This window comes from Tamandua tetradactyla, chromosome 7 (genome assembly GCF_023851605.1).
Source record: "Tamandua tetradactyla isolate mTamTet1 chromosome 7, mTamTet1.pri, whole genome shotgun sequence".
Lineage (NCBI taxonomy): Eukaryota > Metazoa > Chordata > Mammalia > Pilosa > Myrmecophagidae > Tamandua > Tamandua tetradactyla.
Genome location: NC_135333.1, coordinates 166760161 through 166778005, shown reverse-complemented (window position 1 = coordinate 166778005; position 17845 = coordinate 166760161). Strand labels below are relative to the sequence as shown.

The 17845-nt window shown below is 36.6% G+C and overlaps 1 protein-coding gene across 1 annotated transcript in view; it reads right to left on the bottom strand.

The window, feature by feature from the left end:
- CFAP54 (cilia and flagella associated protein 54) overlaps positions 1–17845 on the bottom strand; it is a 335670-nt gene that overhangs the window by 108328 nt on the left and 209497 nt on the right. The window contains exons 50-53 of the mRNA XM_077111714.1: positions 14747–14830; positions 13611–13776; positions 2508–2616; positions 302–449 (exon numbers count right to left, since the gene is read on the bottom strand). Coding sequence (XP_076967829.1) covers positions 302–449; positions 2508–2616; positions 13611–13776; positions 14747–14830 — 507 coding nt within the window. The remainder of the gene's footprint in view (positions 1–301; positions 450–2507; positions 2617–13610; positions 13777–14746; positions 14831–17845) is intronic.

Genomic DNA, 17845 nt, shown 5'->3' with positions numbered 1-17845 from the left:
AGAGCCCGTGCTCTTAACCCCTCTACTATGCTGCCGACTAGATGACCTGGGCATTTGTATTTTGAAATCTCTGCCCATTTTGCATAAATCACTAACTCATATGCCATTTTCATTAATACAATGGACTGCTGAAAATGATAATTCTTACTTAATAACCTGAAATAATTATTCTGGAAATAGATCAAGCTAAGAAGTTAAAAAATGTTAGTGTTATAATAAAATATATCCCAGTAAAACTCCCTGCATCTAAATAAACTTAACTGCTATGAAAACATTGATTAAGAAAATAGAATATTTGTACCTTTCACAATTCCAATGCCACGAATTTGCATGACAAATGCAATCACCAAAGCTAAGCGGCACCTCAACCACAGATGAATATTGAAGTATTCTCGGGAATTTAGGGAAATAGGATCTAAAAATTCATTATCATCTTTATTTTCAGTGGCCTACAACAATATTAAAATGATGGTTATCTTCCCATTTAATGTCAAAGTTTTAGCGTAATGTTAAATACAAGTTAAGAGAAGTAGTCGATATTATTTAATGGTAAAAAATTTTTAATTTTAGAAACTATTCTTGCATTTTCTATAAAATACACAAAATAAACATTAAATAAATAAAATCTCCACAATCCTTCATTAACATTTTGGTATTCTGCTTTGCAGATTTTCTTTTTCTCTATGTATCCATTGTTGAAAAACAGTTTTGCATTCTGCATTTTTCACTGTGAATTATATTATCATAATTTTCCATGTTTTTGTAAACATCATTTTAAGGGCTGAAAAAGAATAAATAATATCAGCTAACATTATGAGGTGCCTCTTATGTGTCCAGCACTGTGCTAAATGCTCATTTATACACTGTCTCATTTAACCTCCTAATGAAGCCAAAGAAGGGTTATTAACTTCCATTCTAAAGAAGAGAGAACTGAGACCTACAAAGTTTAGCTATCTAACTTAAACTCCATCACCGTTTCCAGGAAGCAGGGTTCAAATCTATGTCTTTCTGAATGTACAGCCCACACTTTCAACCTACTGCGTCACACTGTTGTATGGTGCTCATGCTCCACCAGAACAATGTACTACTTTTGATTTACATCCTCATTATTACACTTCATGAAAAGGTTGGGAATGACCAGAGCTCCCGGGAGGCAGGTGCAAAGCAAGCTTTTTTCTAAGGGGCAATCAATCTTAGACACTTTGTTTGGAAAAACTTTAAAATCATCTAGAACAACCTCCATTTGATCTAGGAATTTCTTGCCACGGCATCCTCGACAGCTCGGCACTTCCCAGCCAACGAGCAGCACCTGCTAACAAGGAGCGGCTGCTCCCCTGGGCCCTGAAGGCAGCTAGAATTGGATAGGGAGGTTGAAAGCACAGGGAGAGAAACAGAATGAGAGAGGACAGAGGCCCAGAGGCAGGATGATGATTAGACTGGTCAGACAGAATACCGGAGGAGTCAAGTCTTTTAAATTAGCACTAAGAGATAAAATATCCATCAATATACCTTAGTCTCTCCACCACTACATATTCTATTACTATCGAAAAGTCAAAGTCCATGCCATCTAAGGCACAGGTGCTCAACTTCAGCACTACTGACATGTGGACTGGATACCTCTTTGTCACGTAGGATTTCTTGAGCATCGAGGATGTTTAGCGGCATCCCTGGCATCTACTGCTGGATGCTAGCAGCAACCCCTCTGACTGTGACAACCAAAAATGTCTCCAGATTTTGCCAAATGTCTTCTGGGAGGCAAAATCGCCCCCAGTTAACAATCATTGCTCTAAGTTAATTTTTAGAATTAGGTTGCTTTTTAAAATTTCTATAGCTTTTAATATAGTAGAAAAATGAGTTTCTATTTAGAACAATTGGTTTTGCTGATTTATAATGATGCTAGACAATGGCATGATTTATAATGATGCTAGATTAATTTATAACGATGCTTAATAAAGCTTAAAATAATGAACAAAGATTCTGTGTATATTATATTTTAATCTTAAACAAGCCTACATTAAAATTTACATGGACTTATCAAAGTCCAAAAAATTCCAACAAATTTGTGACACCAGTTGTCAAACAGGTTTAGGAGATTAAATGTGAAAGAATCTATCTACTAGGAATCCATAGTAGTTAACAGCACAGGTGTCATACTGTTAATGTCAAAGTAATAAATTCAAAGTGAAATAAAGAGCAAATCTTGTGAAATAATTTTATTTACCAGTGAGGTCAGACAGAATACTAGCGTGATAGCGATCAGTACATCCAATCCCATCAGCTCATAAATGAGATAAAATTTCAAAACAGCTTAAGGGTCTTGCCCCAGGTGTGCCAGTTAATAAACAGCAGAAAGGTCAATTAAAACACAGATCCTTTGACTTTGAGTTCAATGGTTTTTTTCTTTATCACCCCTTTGCTGTATCTAAATAATAAATCAGACAATCTCCTGGCATGCCAATAGTTATTATATAATAAGTTAGAAAGATAAACATTAAATTCATACATACAGAAGTTCTGGGAGAAATTCCTGGAGAAGTAGCATCATCTTGTACTACCTTCTTTTTAAAAAGTTTTGAATCCTGGAGAAGTTTAAGTGTGGAGAACACTATTGCAGCACTAAAATAGAGAAGATGTTTTATATGTTGCTAGTATTATAAACGTGGTTTTGGTATGTCATTTCCTTAAGTCTTACTCAAAACAAAATAAAACAAAAAAAAACTTTCCCATATCCCCACGCACCCCCAAAACTGTTAGGTTCCCCTTTTATGTTCCCTAATAGTCCTGGTCTTAACTTATAAGGTAGTATATATATCACTCTATATAAATGCCTGTAAGTTGCACTAAGGCTAATTTATCTTATTTCCTATTTTTAAAAGCATTTTATTAGAGAAGTTGTGGATTTAATGAACAATCATGCATAAAATATAGGATTCCAGTATACCACCCCACCACCAAGACCTTGCATTGGTGTGGAACATTTGTTACAATTAATGACCGCACTTTTTTTGTAATTGTACTATTTTTTAACAATAGTTACCTTTGTTACGATTGATGAAAGATTATTAAAATAGTAGTATCAACTATTGTTCGTGGTTTACATTAGGTGTATTTTGCCCCATAGACCACCCTGGTATTAACTCCTTATATCACTGCCACACATTCGTTATAATTCATGAAAGAACATTCTTAGACTTGTACTATTAACAATAGTCCATCGTTTACAATAAGGCTCACTGTGTTACACAGGTCTGTACTTTAATCGCTTACTTTTTATTCTAGCCACATATATGAACTGAAGTTCCTCTTTCAATCACATTCACCTTTATAATTCAGTGCTGTTAATTACACTCATAATAATGCGCTGCCATCACCACCAGCCATTTCCAACCCTTTACAATCAACCTTAATGGAAATTTTGTGCAAATTAATCCTCAACTCCCATTCTCTTACCCCAATCTATTCTCTGGTAATCTATATTCTAGATTCTAACTCTAGCAGTTTGCTTATTCTAATTAGTTCATATTAGTGAGATCATACAATATTTGTCCTTTTGTGTCTGCCTTACTTCACTCAAAATGATGGCTTCAAGGTTCATCCATGTGGTCACAAGCATCAGGACTCCATTCTTTTTATGGCTAAGTAATATTCCAGTATTCCATTCATATCCATTATCAGGACATATGCCTTTTTCTTGTTCAACTGTATTATGACTCATAGGAATTAAAGAGTAGGGTTGTATATTGAGGATACAGTACTACTATGTTTTGCATTTATCCTCTTAGTAACTCTTACTGATAATCTTCATTTCTTCACATTACTCCAAGCCACTCCCCTCTCTTTTCCTTTCAACCTGCAGAACTCCCTTTAGTAAATTTTGTAGGGCACATCTTTTGTTGATGAACTCTTTCAATTTCTGTTTATCTGTGAAGGAAGGACAGTTCTACTGGATAAAGAATTTTTGGCTGGCCATTTTTCTCTTTCAGTCCCTTAAATACATTAAACTACTGCATTCTTGCCTGCATGGTTTCTGATGAGAAATTGGAACTTTCCCTTGTTGAAGCATGCTTGTATGTGACAAAGTGCTGTACTCTTGCTGCTCTCAGAATTCTTTATCTTTGGCATTTGACATTCTGATTAGTATGTGTCTTGGAGTAGGTCCATTTTAAAATTTATTCTGTTTGGAGTGTGCTGTGCTTCTTGGACGTTTATATTTATGTCCAAGAGAGTTGGAAAATTTTTGGCCACTATGGCCTTAAATATTCTTTGTGCCCCTTTTTCCTTCTTTTCACTTTGGGGATACCCATGATGCATATGTTTGGGCACTTTGTGCTGTCACTCAAGTCCCTTAGACAGTGCTCAATTTTTCAGTTCTTTTCTCTATCTGTTCTTCTTACTGTTTGATTTCAATTGTGCCATTTTCTAGTTCGCTGTTTTTTTCTTTGGTCTGTTCAAATCTGTTTCTATATGCTTTTAATGTATTTTTAATCTTTCTATTGTGACTTTCATTCCCATACATTCTGCTAAATTTCTTATATTTCCAAGTGCTTCTTTATGCTCACACATTGTATTCTTAATATCTTGTATCTCTTTATGCATATTTTTCATCATCTCTTTGAATTGATTCTTTAATTAGTTGTTCCAAACTTTGTCTCCCTGAAGTTTTCATCTGTTTCCTTTGCTAAGCCATACCTTCCTGTTTCTTATATGGCATGCGTTTTTTTTTTCTTTTGATGTCTAGGCATATGACTTATCTTTATTGTTAACTCTGAAAATCAGTTCCTCCTTCTTGTCTAGGGTTTTAATGTTGATTGCCTTTGTACTAAGGCTCTTTTCTGACACTTGGTCCAACTTATTCTACACTTTTAGAATAGCCCGTGTTTAACGCCGTGTTAACTTTTCAGATTTTCTCAGCTGTCTTTCATGTGATCCATGCCCTGGATATGTGGTACAATGCTGAAGATTGTACTTTTTTTGTAATTGTTTCACCACCAGGAGAAAGCTTCCTTTCCTATGTTCTTTCTTCAAGAATCTTAGTCTGTTCTGTTTATTTTGCTGTTATTTTTGTTGTTTTCCCCAGAGAGAAAATTTCCTCTTCCTTTCCCTTTCTCTCTCTCTTGGTATGCTGCCCAGGGGAGCTAGATGGGGTCAGTCCAGAAAGGTGGGTTGTTCTGGAAAAGTTCATTTTGCATTTCGGTGGTCCAGCCCACAGAAACTGAACTGAGCAAGGGCACAACCCTTCTTACCAGTCCTTCTATCGTGTTCTCCCCACTACTCCCACAGAGGGTCTTTTTGTATGCAGCCCTCCTTAGGGTCATGCTCTGTCCTGGGTCTCTGTGGACTTGGGTCCCCGTGCCTGGAGAGGCATTCACGCTGCTGTGAGCACCTCTGGAGTCCGTGCCCCTTGTGAGGTGGAGGGGGCCAGGCCACTGTCTCTGGGCAACCCCCAAGTTGCAAGGACTGAGGGAGGGGGAGGGAAGAGGACAGGCAGTCCAGGAAGAAGTTTCCTACCTAATATTTTTCTTTTTCTTTGAGTCAGTTTTGTAGAGTCCTTCTCCAATCTCACCAGAGTTTCAAGCAAGTGGGATTTGCCCTTCTATTTGCTGAATCTCTAGGGTTTTTTCGAGGGAATGCCTTACACAACCACCATGATGATGCCCTCTAGTGTATTTTAGCATGAGCTGCTTGCTCCTGTCCTTTCTCTGGCACCACCACGTCCACAGTGCTGCAACTGCTCAGGTATCTTCTTGACTATCTTAATCCCTATTGAAACCCAGCATCAATTATAGTGGCTTGAACCTAATAGAAACTCAACAAATAGTCTTAAATGAAAATGGGAGAATAAAAGAATGAACAAAATTTTCCAGGATATGAAATAAGACCTATTGACTTTCTCACTTATAAAATAAGCACATATATATTTTATACACATTGCAACGTGGCTCTCAGTTTTTGAAGATTACAGAACTGTGTTACACACTCTATCCACTCGGAAATTCTTAACCTAATTTATTATTTAATCAGTGTCTAGCAGAGCCAGATGAGAAATGTACTAAATTGAGGGAAAAGGACAGGAAATAGGAATTCTCTGTATAAATTCCTGTTGCTCCTTACATAAAAATGTCTACACTTAAAACATGATATCTTCCGCTATATAAAATGATAACATTATAACTGACAATTTACTTTTTTAAAATATTCTAATAATATATTTAAAGAGCATCTTTCTCTTGAAAATCTATTCCAAAACAAAATTCAAAATACAGAACAATCTATAGACCTGAGTTTGTTCACTGTAGTGTTATTTATAAAAAAAGAAAGGTAGGGTGAAAGCCGAATGAACAGCCACATTTAATGAGAGAGAGAGAGAGAGAGAGAGAGAGAGAGAAAATGCCACAGAAACAAGAAGCTGAAATCAAGAAAACCCGGAAGAAAAGGGAGAGACTGGCCAGTGCTGCCATGTGTGTTGCTATGTGGCACAGGTGGCAAGGATCACCAGCAGCCAGTCTTCAGGAAGAAAACATTGCCTTGATGATGTCTTCATTTGGACATTTTCCCAGAGTACAACCATGAGTGAATAAATTCCCATTGTTTAAGCCAAAGCATTTCATGGTAATTGGCTTCGAGCAGCCTGGGAAACTAAAACATCTTGCCTTACCCTCCCTTTATCCAAACCTGTTTCTCATCCATGTTCTCCATCTCAGACCCGGAACCCCGGAATCACCACTGCTTCCCCTCTTTGTCACACACCCTATGTTCAACCCACCAACAAGTTCTATCAGCTTCACCTTCAAAGGCATGGGTGGAATCCTACCACTCCTCACCTCCTCCACAGCTGCCACCTTATTGCAATCCAACATCCTCTCCAGGCTGGACCACTACTATAGCTTCCTAACCAGACTCCCCTGCTAGCGCCACTGCCCCTGAAGCCCTGTTCTCCACACAGCAGCAAGAGTGACCTCTTCAAGAGGAAAATCAGATCACATCACTTCCTTCCATAAGCGGTCCTAAGGCCCCTCCCATCACTGTACAGTACGCCTTCTTTGAGGTTTCCAACCTAGCATAAAAGATCAGTCTTATCAGTGGCACAGATGCTTGAAAGGTATCATCTATTTTGTAGCCTGTACGTGTATGTGTTCAACTTTTAAATTACATTGTTAAATTCTAACAGAAGTTGTTTTTAATCTTTTCAAAAAGATGCTTTTTTATTAATCCATTTATAAATTATAGCATCTCTAAATTATCAAAGTTCAAAATGAAACAATACATGTCGATTCTTAAGATGAAGAATTTAGTAGTCTTTCATTACCATCTCTCTCCTACATCTATTTGGTTAATATAATCTGCTGTATTAACTCTAGGCCATTATTAATTATTCTCTTTATATTCTCTATCAGATTTTTCAGGAATTGGTTTTGACATTTGCACTCAATTATGAAACCGTATCATTATTTAGATTGAGCACAAGCTGGTCTCAAAGCTCACCACCAGTCTTTTTTTTCTTTTTCTTTTATTGTATAGTACAACACATATACAAAGCAAAGAAAGAAAAAAGTAATAGTTTCCAGAGTACTCTTCAACAAGTAGTTTGTCATGGGCTATATACCATACCATATCATCATCTCAGATTTTTCCTTCTAGCTGCTCTAGAACACTGGAGGCTAGAAGGAATATACATATTTTTATCATCACTTCTTTATTGTGTGTGTGAAAATAACATATATACAAAAAACGCAATACATTTCAAAGTACAGCACAACAATTACTTATAGAACAGATTTCAGAGTTTGGATGGGTTACAATTTCACAATTTTAGGTTTTTACTCCTAGCTTCTCTAAGATACTAGAGACTAGAAGAAATATCAATATAATGATTCAGCAATCATACTTGCTTGTTAAACCTTACCTTCTCTGTATAGCTCCATCATCACCTTTGATCTTTCACCTACTCTTTAGTATTTAGGCTATGTCTAGTCTACCTTTTTCATGTTGGAAGGGCTTTCAATAATAAAGGGTCAAGAGATGGAACTAACTGATATTCTGGAAAGGCTGGCCTCTCTAGGTTTCAGGACTTATCTGGTCCAGGGACTCATCTAGAAGTTGTAGGTTTCTGGAAAGTTACTCTAGTGCATGGAACCTTTGTAGAATCTTATATAATGCCTTATATAGTGTTCTTTAGGATTTTTCCACCAGTCTTTTTCACTTTTCTTTCTTTCTTTTTTGCACGCTGTATGGTGGGGTCATATTTCATTCTTTTTCCAGGTGAGTATCCCTGTATTACAGCACCATTTGTTGAATTTTTTGTTTTTTGGGGGAAGTGCATGGGCAAGGAAATGAACCCAGGTCTCCTGCTGAACTACCCTCACACCCCCACTACCAGTCATTTTTATGGAACAACTTCCTCATTCCTGAGTTCTTAATTGTGAGATTTATCTCTTTTGTTGACTGAAGTATCTCTTCAAGTCCCCACATAATGTTGAGGCTACTATCAGATTTTAGGATGATGAACACCTTCAAAATTAAAGGTTTATCAGTAGGACAGGCAGGCTTTTTCCTCCTTACTTCCTGGCCAGCAGGACTGCTTCTCTCTGGGGGTAACATGGATAGGGAATGCGCCTTGTGACTCTTAGTCCATCTTCATCTGCATGTACAAAAGTTTCCCAACTCTTTTGAAAGATTATTATCATTAGTTTTTAGTATTATTAAAGCTTCTGCATTTTTCTATATACTCATGGGTCCTCATGTCTTTCAGTGGGAAGCTGGGAGAGAAAATATTAGGAAATATTATCCTAATCGTATCTTGAAGTGAAAATCTGTACCTTACTCACTGCTTTAATTTGTATTCTTTGTGAAGAGATGAATATTTTTCCCTATGTTTATTTAGTGGTTTTAACCTCTTCTTTTTGGGGTGAAGTGTTTATAGCCTAGCAAACAGATGGCACTGTATATATGCCAGCTATTTTCATTATTAGAGTATTGAGTTGATGGAGCAAGGGGAACTAAACTGATTGCTTTCTAAGTTGTTGACCAGTATCCCACTATTTCAGCAAGTATTGAATTAGTTTTAAGTTTTCAAGGTTTTATTGGTTTAGATACAGGTAGAATATTTTCTAAGGTATTGTTTGAGATTAACACTAGTGGCTTTAACGTTAAGTAAAACTAAACAAATAAGCAAGAAAACAACCAAAAAAGAGAAAAGGAAGAAAAACCCATACTCTGATTCAGCTTACACACAAGTACATTTCCTCTTCACACAGCGCTTTCCCACAACATGCTTCCCCACCCCTACCCCACCCTCCCTCCTCCCAAGGCTAGACACAGGTTTCAAGGGTACCTTGAAAAAACAGCTTCAGAGGCTGTTAACTACTTGGCTACTAGAGAACCCTGGGACAATGGTGCCCATCCCATTCCATTAATTCTGAAACCCAAATTCTGATTTCAAGAGAAATGATAAGGGGTTTGGAATCTTTCTAAGCAGAAAACGTAATGAAGAAAATTAAGAAATACTAGTACTTCCTAACCAACCTCATACTGCTTAGTTGCACAATGAAAAATTTCTTGTTTCTCTACTACACTAAGGAGAAAGAAAGAGAGAAAGTAGGAGGATTATTCACTGTAAACAGCCTAAAATCCCATAGGAAGGAAGTTTTATCCTGACATAAAATTCAAAGGCTCAAATGTTTTCCATTTAGACAATAAATTAAATATAAAGGAGAAGAGGAAAGAAATAGCATTTTAAAAAAGAAGACAGTATTCTGAAAGAGAGGCAGCCTTATTAGAGGTAGAAATATAATTCAAATAACTTTTATCCCATTTATTTCTTATTAACATTCATGACAAAAAATGGTCAGTTTTTTCTCATAAGATCCATGCAGCTCGCTCTACCTGTCACCCTAGGGAATGTGCCTTTCAATTTCCTTGACACATAATTTTATTAGAAGTATCATGAAATGTCAAGCTAACCATCATTTGGAAAAGGGACTGTCCAACACTCTCAGCAGTATCCAAACAGAACCTTATGGGGGGTAAAGTTCACATAAGAAAAATTCATTCATCCTGACAGTAGGCTTCCTCCAAATGACAACTCTGCTCCAAAATGGCAATAATATCAAAGTTTTTGTAGTTTTTATCCCAAGAGCTAGATTCAAGCATTTAAAGTAGAAGTGATTCTGATATATCTGCACCTTATTTGCATATGTCTATCTGGTCTTCAAATTAAAGTTCTATTACAACAGCCCTTTTGTGGCCATTTTGTAATTTTTAGTTTCTCTTTTCCATCTTCCTTCACTCCAAAATCACCCATATCCTCCATACCAAAACGGTTTAAGACATATATAGAACTGAGGAAAGAACAAAGGTAGATGACAAGAAATATTCTCCAGGGCTGTCACTGATCACTGGGAGACATTTGATTAAAGTGTTCTATAAGAAATAATATAGTGAAAGTTTCCTCTCCCTTCAAACATCAATGAGGGAAATAGTATATTATTATGTTATACTTATTTTAACATCAATCATCTACCACAGCCCCCGGAAAGTCACCTTAAATATGGCAGTACTCTAAACCAGTGGATCTCAAGCTTTTCAAGCTGAGGACCCCTCATACCCCTAAAAATTATAGAAAACCTCTAAAGAGCGCCATCAATTTTTACTATATGAGGAATTAAGCTGAGAATATTTTTAACCTTTTTAATTTTCATTAGTTAATTTCAAAATGAAAATTATAATCCTATTTTATGTTAATATGAATATATTTTTATGAAAAATTTTATGTTAATATGAATATATTTTTATGAAAAATAAGGTTTCCAAAATAAAACAAAATTTAAGAGTGAAGAGTACCAGTGTTTTGTAAGTTTGGAGGCATACTACATAATAGATGACATTTGTATCTGTTTCTTCAGTCTGTTGTGAGATATTGTTTTGGTTGAGGTATATAAAAAATTAGATCTCACACAGATAGTTGTTAGAAAAGGAAGGGATATTTTAAACATTCTCTTCAAGTAATTGTGAACACTTTTCTTTGATGCTACACCAAAATGTGGCAAGTGACAGTTTCTCAAATCGGGTTGCAATGCACAGTCTAATACATATTGATAAACTTTTTCCTACTCCATTATATTATAACCTATTAGTCAACCTTGCTCCTCAAATGGATCTGTTAACCAGAATTTTGTAACAACATGAACTAGTCATTTGGAAAATATTGGTTTCTTGAGCTATGTAAACCTTCCAAATGTTGACATATTTTATTATGTAATATCCAAAAAATCACATTTGTTAATATGACTTCCAATCTCAAAAGAAAAATCTAAGTATTGGAAAACTGTCAAGCTCATGGTGGTAATTATAAGTTTTTCAAAGTTCTAATTTTCTCATGAAAGTTCAAATTTTATCATTAGCAGTAAATAATAGCAATTGCTTTCCTGAAGTGAAATGATCCTTTACTCATTTTCAACAAAATGTCCACCAAATACCCAAATCTGAATAACCACAGTTTGTCTGGTGGTTGATTTTTTCAATTAAAAATGATGTTCTTTGATAAAAGTGGTTCATTCTGCTCTCAATTCAAAGGCATGCTTTTCCTCAAGACAACCATCAGACTTCGAGATGCAGCAGAAATGCTTTAGGCGTATTTAAATTCCCACTAAATATTAAACATATAGGCAAGGATAGGAATTACAAATTTAATAGATTTCAGTGTTTCATCAAGGACATTCTTAAGTGAAACTTGCTTTAAAGAAAAACTGCGAACAGGTGGCAGTGAGGAGAACAGTACACTGGTACATGGTACAGTTTGGCTCCACTGCTTTGATTCACGATGCAGCACCCCAGGTTTTACTGCCAATGCTTTTGCAGCATTGGTGCAAGTACCAACACAGGGAAGATGGCCAGTGGCATTTGGCAATACTGGCAGTCCTGGTTTTACCTCTGCTACAGTCCTACAATATCATAGCCAGTTTTAAGGTTAACTTCTCAGTTTTCACATTTCACAGGCAGTGCCAATTCGGACACCACAATTACTAATGGCACTGGCCTAGGGGACTGATTTCTCTTGGGGATTCTTTTCCATCTATACCCTGGGAAGATAGCCAGTTTTCTTGCTCGCCTTCCGGAGACCATTCTGGAATTTCAAGGTAGAGAAGAATTGTATTTTGCATAAGAGAAAAAGAGGAGACTGGACTAGCCTACTCTACTGTTGTAGTTAATTACACTAGAACATCAAATTTTCCCTCTCTACTGATTCATTTTCATTAGTATACTATATATTATCTCTCCAATCTCAAGAAAATTTGTCCTCACCCTACTTTTACCAACTATTGTCATCCCATTTCTCCACTCCCTTTTATAGTAAAACTCAAAGAATCATCTTTATTTACTTACTTTACAATCTCTCTCCCTCCATTCTCTCATAAATTCCCAGAGGTAGAGCAGAAGGAAAAAGGGGAACTAGTGGTACTTGAAAGTTGTCAGCCATCAAACATCAAAATAGAGTCAGACTCTTTATTACAACCATGCGATCTTAAAATAACTCTTCTTCTTTCTCCTCCCTACACTCTTGATATGCTCCACAGTACATATCACTTTGGCACACATAATTTCTTTCTGCTTATTGTCTCCTAGAATACAAACTCCATGAGGACGGGATTTTTGTCTGTATTGTTATATATTTTATTGTATATATAATATATACTGACATATCCCAAGAGTTTAGAACAGTGGCTTTCATATAGTAGGTGACCAGAAATTATTTTTAAATGAATTAATGAATGGTAGCATAAAACAGTTTTATTTTATTAAAAGAATCATTATTGAAAGTGTCAGAAAGCCTCATGATAAATGTTTATCATAAATTATATGAGAAATTCTAGAAAGTATGTTTCTATAATATTAAATGTTTCTATAATATTAAATATGAAAAATATAGAAAAGTATGTTTGTATAATATCAAATGAAAAAAATAGTATTATTATATTTTACTCCTCTAATTGATTGTTTCAAATGTCTGTGAACATGTGGCTATCACAGCTATATTCTATTCTTTGCATCTCCAGTACCTAGATCAGAGCTTGGCAGGAGGTAGTCAGACAGTTCTTATTAACAGATATTAGTTGAGTAAATAATGAATCAGTGAACAGGTAAAATGAAAGACCTGACACTAACAATCACAACACATTCAAATAATCAATAACTACAATGGTTTCTTAACTGGTTCAGCATAACATAGCTCAGAAGGCATTAATTTTTCAAAACATAACTTGTTTTTACTATTTTACTCAAATGTTTAAAAATATGCTCCATGGTCTTTAACTACAAAAAAGCTATAAGGGATTTAAGTGTGGTTTTTAAAAAATAAATAAAATTTTAAAAAGCAAAGCTCTATTACCTTGTACATTCTTTATGACATTTCCTAGATGTGTACTTTAATAAAGCAATTGTTTTGTTGACAGCTGTAGTTTTAGTTGTAATAAAATGTGAAAAATCCCTTGAATAATAAAAGCGAGCATGCTCTATTGACCTAGGAACTTCTAGAACTTATATAAAATATGTAATAAATTAGCCTGAGGGAGAAAACTCTCATCAAACCTCTGTTAGTACTTGGAGAGACCCACCTGTACGCTGCCTGGAACCTCTGCAGGGCAATCGCAGCCTGCTGAAGCCTGGCCTCCACGATAATCTCCAAGTCACCAGCAGAACACTGGGGGAAGTCCTTTTGGCCTGCACATTCCATCTCTGACACAAGGAGGTTTATCTTGTCTTCAGCTTCCATCAGTAAAACTGACTAAAGAAAGGATACTGCACAATCATGTAAGTCCAAAAATAACATAATGTCTCATTCTTAACCGTTAAATTATTTTCATTGTGAAAAGTCACAATGAATAAAAACCCAAAAAGGAAAACTATATTTAATCATCGGAGAAGAGAGCCCAGTGAACAGGAAAAAGACAATAGAGAATGAAAAGGTAAGTAACAGCAAGAGTAAGCAGGTACAACAGCTACCACTTATTGTATGTATTTCAAATTAAATTACGGTCACTTAATTTGTAATGGGAATATACTGATTTTTTCCAGCGGATCAACACTAGCAAATGACAACCTGGCATGGCAGAAGAGAAAGGAATCCACAAATCTTTGAAGCCACAGGTCTCTAAAAACTCATTTGTGCAAAGCAGTGAATGTTATATAAATACGAGGGCAACTTAGTATAATGCTTAAGAACATGGTTTTTTGAATAAAAAAGATATAGGTCCTACTCTTAGATTTGTCATTTATTAGTTGTATAAAGTTAGTGAAACTGTTATACTCTCTTAGCCTCAGTTTTCTCATGATTTGGGCACAACATAGTTCAAAAATGAATTATGCCTATATTACAGATTTGTGAAAATTAAATAATCAAGAAAAGTGACTGTTGTGTAATAAGCACTGAATAAATGGTAGCCTCTGTCCTTGCCATTGTTGTCACCATTACTGTTAGGAAATGAGACACAGAAAGCATGGAATGCTCAAATTACATCAAACAATGAAGCATACTTTCTGCAACACCTTAATCAGGTTATAAAGTCAAAGGCTGACCCCTCTGGGCATCTATTTCCTCATGCGGAGTAGACTCTGTCTCCACCCCACCCTATATTTAAGCAAGAAATGCTCCTGGGGTCCCAAGAGCACAGCACTGAAAGGGGGCCTGCCCTGGGCCTAACAGTGGACATTCGGGTAACTGCATTCATATGACTTGTTTTAATGTTCAAACTTGCCTTTAGCGTGTTTAGAGTGAATTCATCTTTCATTTTTGTAAGCTGAGAATTGGAGCTTCCATCATCCCTTAACTGTAGTTCTATAAAGACACAAAATTTTAGAAGAACAACGGATCTCCGTAGTTAGTGTAAACATTCTTTTTTTTTTAAGTTTGTTATTTTTGAGGAAACTATACATAAATTTAATAATAAAAAAGCCCATAATGATAATGAGAAACATATTCCTATATCAATTAATCCTTAGGATTATACCTTAGTAGGGTGATTTTTACAACAAAGAAGGCAATCCTGAGAGGATCTCTGGGTCCTTAATGAAGTTGCTCATATTATTAGCTAATGATCTAAACCTCTCATTCCTCCCCTGGGTTACCAAGATTCTTTAAGGCCCTCAAATTATTTTGGGTCATCCAGATATTTATATTTCAATAAGATCTCCTTGGAGCATGAGTTCTTCTGATTTGCATAAGCTCCCTCACTCTAAGAGCAGAGACAGAGAGACCATTTTAAACAGCACAGTCTGCAATCCTCAAATATCTCTTAAAATTCCCGCCCACAATCCAAAACCTGCACTTATTCTATACCAGGGTGAAGTGAAATAATTTAGATCACAGATTTTGCCCGTTTCAGTAAACCTAGCCTATGGATCAAAGGAGAGCAAGAAAAACCACAAATCATTATTTGGCTAGAAATTACTGAAAAAATATCCCCCCCCCCCCCCAAAAAAAGGCTATGTTTGTGAGTGAGAAGGAGTCTAGAATAACATGGATCTGAACATACCTGACTTCTCTCCACTCCCAACCCCAATCTACCTGGCTCTTTCCGTAAATTAGGAGGTTCTTAAGCTATTTATCAGCCAAGTGTGAGGGAGAACTTGAGCTTTGAGAAAAAAGCCAGCAGAAAGAGCTTGGACTGGCTTTCTCCTCTAAGGGTAAGAGTTAAGAGTGATGGAGACAAAAGAGACAGAGACAGAAAAATGCCTGGACCATATGGAAGAACCCTAGATCAGAACGTGGGAGATCCTAGGACGAGTCTGACCCACAGGTATCAATGGCCTCATCAGATAAGGTTAACAGGGGTCCCACACAAGGTTTCTGGTGTGTCTGGTTCCCAAGACACAAAGATGACCTGCACAGGTGAGCCACATCCTTTCTGTTTGGAGGTAAAGAGATGTAAGAAGACCTGGAGGCTTAGTAGAGACTGGTTACCTGCCAGTCACTGTTCTTGGCATGCTTTATCTTCTGTCATTTCATGACTTATGTCAACAAGACTGGAACCCTAATGAGCTGATCAGGAAGCATAATATCACATCTAAGAAGAGTTGTGGTTCAGTTCACTTATGTTCACTCATAGACAGTCTTCTCTCCTTCCTGGACACCTGGTGAGACTCTACTTCTTAGCCTCTTTGCTTTTAGACTGGGCCTTTCAGCAATTAAACTGGAGTTCCAGGCTGAGGCATTTAAGAGCTCACGTGCTATTCTGTAATCTCTTTTGCTTTCCAGGCAATTTAGAGGCAATATGTTTCAGATGGTTTACCTACAAGATGGTGGCACTTGCTGCCTGAGTGACTGTGTAAAGCATGTCTCCTTGTCAATACAAACAAATAAACTTTCTGGGTTAAGCCATACAATTTTAAGATTGATTTGTTAACACCAACTAGGGTAGGCTGACTCCTTCGGAGAGTCAGAGAGAGGAAACTCAAATGGAAAATAAAGCTTTTTGTAACAAACAAGGTAATTTGAACCCAAAATAATTAAAAAGTTTAAGGAGATGCAAGCAGAGCAGTTTCTGAACTGAAAATATGATATTTAAAACTAAAAGAAATACTAGATTTGAAGGAGAGGAAGTTCACTTCAGTTGCCTGGAATGGGGGACCAGGGACACAGAAAATGTACAAAGATAAGGAAAGTAACAATATAAAATTCATTCTCTCTATAACTATGAATCTAACAATATTTCAGCCCTTCTGGAATCAATTTGCTACTACCTGTTTTTTCTGTTCCCTCGCCCTCATACGTCTTCTCATCCCTCATTAATCTTAAAGCTTCAGTTCCTTAGTCCATCGTTACAGTCTCTCATACACCTTCATATTCCTTGCCTCTCACTCCTTTATTGTACTCACTTGGCAAAACTCTAAGTCCCATTAAAGCCACTTCTCTGCCTACCTCACACCTGCACCCCTGAATCTTAATGCGGTTGGAGAAAAAAACAGGCTGACTGTTCTTACTCTAAATTCATACCTAAGAATGCAAAAAGATGCAGTGCTACCCAGCGGTCCTGCTACATTCCCTAGTCAGTTTGCCCCCTACTCTAAGACAGCTTTCTCATCCCTTCTCTTCTCTCCCTAACCTCCAACACCTCTTTCCCCATCCTCACTTTCAGTTAATTCCTTGTTTCCTATTCCACTAAAAACTAGAAGATAACTCACACAAAGTCCTACAGAGTATAACTCTGCACTCTGTCCTTCAGCCTGTCAGTAATATGCCCATACACTAGATGCCATCCCCTCTTGCCTACTTAAGGCTGCTATGCCAGAGAGCCCACATAAACGACCACATGCACAATCATTTTTTCCTCTCAACAAATCTTTCTCATCAATTCACAAATATTTCATTATTTCTTCAATTTATAAAAAACTTCTTTTGTCAGCTTCTGCCTTTAGCAACTTTCACATTCTTCTCCTCAAGGCAGAAGTCCTCAAAGCTTATTTAGACCCACTCACTCCAATACCACTCCATCCATTCTGTCTCTGAACCTATTCCTAAGAGTAGGTTCACTGAAATGCATCCTCTCAAGTTTTCTAGTGATATCCTTTCTGTTAAGTTCAATCTCCCTCTTACACGTCCTCTTTCCTTCAACTGATCCCTGAAAACACCTTGCTCATTCAGCTGTTATCAAGATCCTTTGCAGATTCTTCCTCATTCCTTTACCCTCTTCATGGTGGCAAGCATAGAATTTCATTCCTCTGATCTCTTCTGCACTTACACTTACTTCCCTGGAGATACACATCTGGTCTTACGCTTTTAAATACTATGTATAGGCTAATATTTATTAAATACATCTTTAGTCTAGATCTCTCTCCTGAATTCCAGAAGGAT